General features: G+C 42.1%; 1 protein-coding gene across 1 annotated transcript; it reads left to right on the plus strand.

Moving 5' to 3' along the window:
- The first annotated feature begins 58 nt into the window (after positions 1 to 58).
- LOC120039554 (zinc finger protein 14-like) lies at positions 59 to 5,559 on the plus strand. Its single transcript, XM_038984965.1, has 3 exons — positions 59 to 358; positions 681 to 2,209; positions 3,066 to 5,559. The coding sequence occupies exons 2-3, from the start codon at positions 920 to 922 to the stop codon at positions 4,959 to 4,961; spliced, it is 3,186 nt and encodes a 1,061-aa protein (XP_038840893.1). The 5' UTR covers positions 59 to 358; positions 681 to 919; the 3' UTR covers positions 4,962 to 5,559.
- The last annotated feature ends 3,826 nt before the right edge of the window (positions 5,560 to 9,385 follow it).

Raw genomic sequence — 9,385 nt, forward strand, 5'->3', positions numbered from 1 at the left:
TAGAACTACTTCCGGGGCAGCAGCTAACCCGGAAAAAAAGTTGATGCCATCACTGGACGCCATTCCACATAGTTTGGATATGGCCATTCTTTGATTGCATTAACCGCGAGGGGAGAATGGGAAAATGTTTAAATAAATCTGGTCAGTAAAACATTAGGTATTGGCTTTGTCCAAACGGTGTAGTAAGCTAGTCGTTACCGTTGCATAACTGTTAACTAGGTAACGTTTCCTGCTCATCATCAGACAGCTACATTTTTACCTTGGTACTGTTGGCTAGCTAATAGCTCCTGCTAACTAATTTGAAGCTCTGCTCATACAGAGTCGATGTAGGAGTAAAACGACGATTGTTTTCTATTTGGTAAGTAAAGGCAGAGCGACTGTACATATAATCAATGAGTTACTTTTGTACCTAATGTTCGTGTTACATTAGTTAACGTTAGTTAGCTTCAAAATACAAGCCCTCATCGTGGGAACCTTGACATTTCATATATCTTACAAAAATATTTTTATTATCATTAATATTTTTTTTTATTATATTGTTCTATTAAGTAAAAATGAAATAGTGACAGTAAATTAAAAGTCAACATTTCACGGACTTGACAAATATAGAATGTCACTATGCATATTGCACGCCTGTATAAACTGTTTTTGTCTTACACCATATCGTCCTATTCACACAGGTGACCTCACAAGGGATTCCACTGTTCTGGTGACAGGAAGAAGATCGGACCCTGAAATAATTTGTCTTTGACAGAGACTCATAATGCAGCACTTCCTGAAGCTCCCGGTGTGGCAGGAGATATAGGAGACCTGTGAATACACAGGAGAGAGACACACCTCACACTAGTGACAACTCAATTCAATAGAAAGTTATTTTAAATTTTATTTTTTACAAAAACATTCTAACTGCTGGGACAAAATGAGTTCTGAGAAGGAAACGTTGATGGATGAAATCGAAAAGAGTTTATGGAATTTAACTGAGGACAATTTACGCGACCTGTGTGAACGTTGTGGAATGGATGGCTCTGAAATTAAAGGGATGAATCATCGCTTATTAAGGCGTAAAGTCATGGAGGAAATGTGGGACAATACGGAGTCAATGAAATCAGAGGAGCAGGGAATGTCTTGGTTAGTCCGACTTAAAGACGACATCAGGAGGATACTGGAGGATGGTAGCAGTGCACTCATGAATCCCAGCCAATCCGATGATGTAGACTGCAATGAAGAACGCAACAAGGGGTACAGCGATTGTTTGCCTGGCAACGGACTGACAGCCGAGCCCTTGCATCCCAGCCAATGTGATGATGATGCTGTAGACTGCGATGAAGAATGGAATGAAGAGGGAGGAGCTGGGTTGCTTAGCAACACACCAGACCAGAGTACATTAAAGAGGCACATCAGATCGCACACTGTTAAACAACACACAGTGAATCCCTCAGTGAAACCTCACCACTGCTCGGATTGTGGGAAGCAATTCATTGTAAAATCAAGCCTTAAACATCACCGGCTAGTTTTTCACACAGAACACCCTCACTGTTGTGGTCAATGTAAGAAGAGCTTCATAACTGCAGAAAGGCTGGAATCGCACATTAAGACACGACACCCGCCAAGTGATCCTCTGAAGAACCCACATGTGTGCTCTAAATGCGGTAGGGCATTCCCTGTGGCTGCCAGTCTTAAGAGACACCTGAGAACTCATACTGGGGAGAAACCGTACGTCTGCCCCAAATGTGGAAAGGACTACAGTGACTGTGGAAATTTGAGGAAACACATGAGAAGAACTCACCCAGTAGAGGAGATGGTTATGGAGAGTTTTGCCACTCAGAGGAGCATCCCTACAGGAAATGTGGAGGAAATGCAGGACAATACGGATTCAATTAAATCGGAGGAGCAGGGAACATCTTGTTCACTCCAACTGAAAGAGGACCTCAAAGGGATACAGGAGGATGGTAGCGTTGTACCCATGAGTCCCGGCCAAGCCTATGATGATGGTGATGATGATGATGATGATGATGATGATGCTGTAGACTGCAACGTTAAGGACAGGGATTGGTTGCCTAGCAACGGACTGAAGGCGGAGCCCATGAGTCCCAGCCAATCCGATGACGCTGTAGACTGGGACGAGGAGGACAGGGATTGGATGGCTAGCGATGGGCTGGAGGTGGAGTCGTCTCCAGAGAGGCACACACCAGAGCAGAGAGTGAGAGGGGTGAGTACTTAAATTCACAGTGTTAAACAGGGGTCGTATTAGCTTTTAGAAATCAGCATTTCTTTTAAACACAGACCATAAAGTGTTTTAAAGCATTTCTCCTGCATTTTTATCTTGAAAGTCAAGTGTTTTTTGCTTCAATAGAGTGATCAACAGACATGCAACTACAGTTTTAATTCACATGCATTTCATCAGATGACAACAGACGCTATTTGGCTCGCAGCCACACAAGTAAATGAGCTTACAATAAAAAAACAAGGTATATTTTACCAAAACGATGCACGGCCATCATATTTATAATGTTTATCATAGAAAGAATGGAGCCAGATACATTTCATGATGTTTTGCTTTGAAGTTATTCTTTAAGCATTGTAACTGAACTAAAGCACACAGCAGTCAGAGTGGTGGAATGTAATTGGTCAAGACGAGAGCGAAGATATTTAATCCGATTGCAGAAGTGCAACTGAAGCACAAAAATGTGTCCTTTTTTAAATTCATGATTTGGAGTGAAACCTACTGAAGTTTTACAAAAACGCAACAAGATATCTTTTTCTGCGTTTTATCTTTCCTTTTATGCGTGAAGAACTGCGTTAATGCGACCTCTGCTTGAAGTGTGTTTCTCTTTCCTTGATTCCTCTCATCATTGATTCCTGGACCTCCTTCTATAAATGCATTGGAGGAGAAGGTTCTTGGTTCTTTCCCTCCAATGTATTTTAAGAAGGATGCCGAGTAATCGAAAGATGATGAGAGGAATCTAGGAAAGACTTCTGATTTTCTCTGCAAAGATTTTAAAATGACTTGACCGGTAGGAAAGTGTTTCTTGATTCATTCCATCTCTATTTTTATGATTTTCTAGGACAAACCTCCCCCGCCCCCCTTTGCCCTCCCAGAGTCCCCGGGGCGTGCCTCTCCCGGTAGCGCCTTATTGTGCGGTCTGAAGAGGGTGTCTGTGCAGCTAGTCGACTGCAGGAAGACACCGGGGCAGAGTGGCCATATAATTCACAAGACAACACAGACAGGAGAGAAACCCCACAGCTCGTCTAATGCTGAACAACACAAAACCCTCTCAGGAGACAGGCCTAGCTCCCATACCTGTGATCACTGTGAGAAGAATTTTGGCACTGCTACAAATCTGAAAACACACTTACTTTATCTGTCCGGAGAGAAACCACACATCTGCTCTAAATGCGGAAAGAGTTTCACACAGGCCGGCTGTCTTAAGAGACACCTGAGAACTCATACTGGGGAGAAACCGTACGTCTGTCCTCGTTGTGGGAAGGCTTGTACTGATTCTGGAAACTTAAAGAGACACATCAGAAAAACTCACCCAGGAGAGGAGGTCTTTGTGAAGAGACTTGCCTATCAGAAGAGCGTTCGTAATGCTAAAGAACACAAACAAACCTACTGCGTAGATGGCTCCCATATCTGTGATCACTGTGGTAAGAATTTTGCCACAGCAGGAAGTCTAAAACTACACACACAGAACCTGAAGAGAAGGAGAGAGAACTTGACTGCAGAGAAAGCTCATGTGTGCTCTGAATGTGGAAAGGGCTTCCATCAGGCTGGAAGTCTTAAGAGACACCTGAGAACTCATACTGGGGAGAAACCATACATTTGCCATCATTGTGGGAAGGCTTGCAGTGATTCTGGAAACTTACAGAAACACATCAAAAGTCACATGGGTAAACAACACACAGTGAAACCTTACCTCTGCTCTGAATGTGGGAAGCAATTCATTGGAAAACAAAGCCTTGAACATCACCGGGAGGTTTTTCACACAGAACACCCTCACCGCTGTGGTCAATGTAAGAAGAGCTTCATAACTGCAGAAAGACTGGAATCACACATAAAAACACGACACCCGCCAAGTGATCCTGTGAAGAATCCACATGTGTGCTTGGAATGCGGAAGGGGATTCCCTGTGGCCGCCAGTCTTAAAAGACACCTGAGAATCCATACTGGGGAGAAACCGTACTCCTGCCCTCAGTGTGGAAACAGTTACAATGATCGTGGAAATTTAAAGAAACACATCAGAACTCACACAGAAGAAAAACCTTACCACTGCGTGGTGTGTGGGATGAAGTTTCGTCATACAAAAACGTTACAACGGCATCACCAGGAGAACCACAAGGGGGAGACACTGGGTCCCATCCACAGGCACCAAGACCCTCTTCCATGCCCCCACTGCGGGGAGGAGTTCTCATCCAAGGCTCTTCTAAGGGATCATCTACGGACCCACTCTAGCCGTGTCCACTGCTCCCGATGCGACAAGACCTTCTCCACTAAAAGTAACTTACTGGTTCATCAGAGGATACACACTGGAGAGAAGCCTTACCTTTGCCCTCAGTGTGGGAAGAGTTTCTCTCTGGCAGGGAGTTTAAAACTTCATCTCCGGATTCATGCGGGTGAGAAACCTTACTGCTGTACTTACTGTGACAAGAGATTCACAAGTAAGAGCCACTGCAATCTTCATCTGCGAATCCACACTGGAGAGAAGCCGTACCAATGCCCTGACTGCGGGAGGTGTTTCGCTGACGGGAATGTCCTGAAAAACCACCGGCGGACCCACACAGGAGAGAAACCGTTCCAGTGCCGCTTGTGTGATAAAGCTTTTGCCCAGTTGAGCAGTCTGAAGAAACATCAGGAGACACACAGGCAAACTCCGCCTGTCTCTGTCCCAAGACTCCCTAATCCCTACCTACCACACAATCAGCATGTCCCTTATCCCTACCCATCACAGACTCAATGGTAACCTTGTTTACACCTGACCAAGTTGTCCTGTTACCTGGTAACCTGTCTGTTACCTGGTAACCTGTCTGTTACCTGGTAACCTGTCTGTTACCTGGTAACCTGTCTGTTACCTGGTAACCTGTCTGTTACCTGGTAACCTGTCTGTTACCTGGTAACCTGTCTGTTACCTGGTAACCTGTCTGTTACCTGTCCCAGATAGGAAGGATGCATTTCTAACGTATTGGGACAGGAACCTAGACTCAGTCTGTCCCAAAAACCCAACCTACCATGCACTCAGTGAATGGTAACATGCTTAAACCTGTCCCTTGTAGATAACTAGATGTAAATTAATGGAAGGATCCATTTTCTTTAAAAAAATATAAAAAATGATTTTATTGAGACAGGTTTGCAGTCGTTGAGGATTGATATGCTGTGTATAGAGCTTGGAATAGATTGTTATTTTGTTCATCTGTCTCAAAATAATTATTTGGCTCAAAGTTCATATTTTAGCTACAGAGTTTTTGTATTCACAGTTGATATTTGGATATGTTCTTCATTTTAAAAGGTGTTTAAAATTCATAGCCGAACCTCAACTGGTGGAAATAAAATGGTGACAATGATATGTTGTTGGAGTAATTATTTTTCTAATTTTTTGAGTAAGAAGTTGTATGCATAAATAAGGGTCCTAGGCAGGGGTCGAAGTAAGCCGGTACGCTCTGGTCCCGCGTCCCGGAAAAATAAATAGTGGGGGTACACCTTACCGGTAAAATGTGAACCTATCACAATAATTTCTAAGAAATGTCAAGAAAACTAGAGAAAATTACACCATTATTTAACAATACCGCATGTCAGCTGCATGAAAATGAGTGATTTGACTTGAAAACTGGCAGTAAACCCTCATTGTAATTCCGCGAGAACAATCAAACGTTGCCAAAGCGGCATGTACAACAGTGGATGCATCAATTCAGGCTACAAGTGTCCTGGGCTCAATACAGTAACTCTTTATATTCTTCACATTGTGGGTCCACTGTTTGGATGCTGGAATTATTTTGTGAAAATCAAATTTTATTTGTCACTTGTGCCGAATACAACTTGACAGGGAAATGCTTAATTACGAACCTTTCCCAACGATGCAGAGTTTAAAAATAATAATATAAAATAGTAACTAACACGAGGAATGAAATAAAATAGATAAGAATGAAGCTACAGTTTATACAGGAAGTACCAGATCAACGTGGAGCTATATACAGGGAGTACCAGATCAATGTGGAGCTATATACAGGGAGAACCAGATCAATGTGGAGCTATATACAGGCAGTACCAGTATCAATGTGGAGCCATATACAGGAAGTACTAGATCAATGTGGAGCTATATACAGGAAGTACCAGATCAATGTGGAGCTATATACAGGAAGTACCAGTACCAGATCAATGTGGAGCTATATACAGGCAGTACCAGTATCAATGTGGAGCCATATACAGGAAGTACTAGATCAATGTGGAGCTATATACAGGAAGTACCAGATCAATGTGGAGCTATATACAGGAAGTACCAGTACCAGATCAATGTGGAGCTATATACAGGAAGTACCAGATCAATGTGGAGCTATATACAGGAAGTACCAGATCAATGTGGAGCTATATACAGGAAGTACCAGATCAATGTGGAGCTATATACAGGAAGTACCAGATCAATGTGGAGCTATATACAGGAAGTACCAGATCAATGTGGAGCTATATACAGGAAGTACCAGATCAATGTGGAGCTATATACAGGAAGTACCAGATCAATGTGGAGCTATATACAGGAAGTACCAGTACCAGATCAATGTGGAGATATATACAGGGAGTACTAGATCAATGTGGAGCTATATACAGGAAGTACCAGATCAATGTGGAGCTATATACAGGAAGTACCAGATCAATGTGGAGCTATATACAGGAAGTACCAGTACCAGATCAATGTGGAGATATATACAGGGAGTACTAGATCAATGTGGAGCTATATACAGGGAGTACCAGATCAATGTGGAGCTATATACAGGAAGTACCAGTACCAGATCAATGTGCAGCTACTGTACGTACATGAAGGCAGGGTAAAGTGACTAGGCATCGGGATAGATAATAATGTATTTGAGGTAGATATGTACATGAAGGCAGGGTGAAGCGACTAAGCATCAGGATAGATAATAATAAGAGTAAATTAAAGAACAGCAGCGTGCCTGTGTAGTGTTTGTGTATGTGCGAGGGTTTTGTATGGGAGTGTAGTGTGTATATGGTGTACATACAGTACCAGTCAAAAGTTTTAGAACACCTACTCATTCAAGGGTTTTTCTTTATTTGTACTATTTTCTACATTGTAGAAAAATAGTGAAGACATCAAAACTATGAAATAAACACATGGAATCATGTAGTAACCAAAAAAGTGTTAAACAAATCTAAATATATTTTATATTTTATATTCTTCAAAGAAGCCACCCTTTGCCTTGACGACAGCTTTGTGATAGGAGAAAACTGAGGATGGAAACATTTGTAAAAGCTACAGTGCCCTCCACTAATATTGGCACCCTTTGTGAATATGAGCAAAACGGGCTGTGAAAAAAAAGTTTATTGTTTATCCTCTTGGTCTTTCATTCAAAATATTCACAAAAATCAAACCTTTAATTAAAGTAAAATCATTGAAAGAAAAAATCAATTCTAATCATAAAACAAATATTTTTCTCAAATATGTGTGACTTATAATTATTGGCATCCCTTCACTCAATACTTTGTGCAACAGCTCTGAGTCTTCTCCTATAATGGGTAAAGAGGTTGGAGAACACATGGCAAGGGATCTGAGACCATTCCTCCATACAGAATCTCTCCAGATCCTTCAGATTCCAAGGGGTTAGAGAGGAATGGTTGCGGGGACCGCTTGTGGACTCCTCTTTAACTCACCCCACAGGTTTTCTATGGGGTTTAAGTCAGGGGACTGCGACGGCCATGGCAAAACCTTGATTCTGTGGTCAGTGAACCATTTTTGTGTTGATTTGGAGGTGTGCTTTGGATCATTGTCCTGCTGGAAGATCCAACCACGGCCCAGTTTAAGCTTCATAGCAGAGGCAGTTAGGTTTGGATTTCTGCTGGTTCATGATGGAGTCCATGATACCATGTATCCTAACAAGTTGTCCATGGCCTTTGGAAGAAAAACAGGCCCACAACATCAAAGATCCACCACCGTACTTCACAGTGGGGATGAGGTACTTTTCTGCATGGATATCTTTCTGTCTAAGCCAAACCCACATCTGGTGTTTGTTTCCAAAAAGCTCTATTTTGGTCTCTTCTGACCATTAAACCCGGTCCCATTGAAAGGTCCAGTAACGTTTGGCAAACTGGAGGCACTGGAGTTTGTTGTTTGATGACAGCAAAAGGCTTTGTCATGGCAACCCTCACAAACATCTTGTGGTTATGTACAGCAGGTGGCGTCTGATCGTAGTTTTGGAGACTTTCTGACCCCAAGACCCAACTAACGTCTGCATTTCTCCAGTTGTGATCCTTGTAGATTTTTTGGGCCACTCGAACCATCCTCCTCACTGTGCGTGGGGTCAATATAGAAACACGTCCTCTTCCAGGCCGATTTGTTAACATTTCCAGTTGCTTTAAACTTCTTAATTATTGCCCTGATAGTGGAAATGGGCATTTTCAACCGTTGAGCTAATTTCTTCTAGCCATTTCCTGATTTGTGCAGCTCGACAACCTTTAGTCGCACATCATTATTGTATTCTCGGGTCTTTCCCATGGTGATGGATGACTATGGGAACTTGGCCTCTGTGTCACCTCATATTTATACCCCAGTGAAACAGGAAGTCAACAGGAAGCTTACCTCTTAAGTGGTCCTCTCTGGGATATGTGGGACGGTAGCGTCCCACCTGGCCAACATCCAGTGAAAATGCAGAGCGCCAAATTCAAATAAATTACTATAAAAATTAAACTTTCATGAAATTACACATTCAATATACCAAATTAAAGCTACACTTGTTGTGAATCCAGCCAACGTGTCAGATTTCAAAAATGCTTTACAACGAAAGCAAAAAATGCTATTATCTGAGGATAGCACCCCATCTAACAATCACAGACCATCATATTTCAACCCTCCCGGCGCGACACAAAACGCAGAAATAAAGATATAATTCATGCCTTACCTTTGACGAGCTACTGTTGGCACTCCAATATGTCCCATAAACATCACAAATGGTCCTTTTGTTTGATTAATTCCGTCGATATATATCCAAAATATCAATTTATTTGGCGCGTTTGATCCAGAAAAACACCAGTTCCAACTCGCTCAACATGACTACAAAAGTTACTTGTAAGCTTTGTCCAAACATTTCAAACTACTTTTGTAATACAACTTTAGGTATTTTTTAAAGTAAATAAATCGATAAAATTGAAGACGGGATGATCTGT

This window comes from Salvelinus namaycush, unplaced genomic scaffold (assembly GCF_016432855.1).
Source record: "Salvelinus namaycush isolate Seneca unplaced genomic scaffold, SaNama_1.0 Scaffold28, whole genome shotgun sequence".
Classification (NCBI taxonomy): Eukaryota; Metazoa; Chordata; class Actinopteri; order Salmoniformes; family Salmonidae; genus Salvelinus; species Salvelinus namaycush.

Bases quoted from the DNA above. Each gene is read 5' to 3' on its own strand.
- LOC120039554 (XM_038984965.1), top strand. From the start codon at position 920: ATGAGTTCTGAGAAGGAAACGTTGATGGATGAAATCGAAAAGAGTTTA. The intron at 2,210-3,065 runs GTGAGTACTTAA...ATGATTTTCTAG, and splicing joins CAGAGCAGAGAGTGAGAGGG to GACAAACCTCCCCCGCCCCC.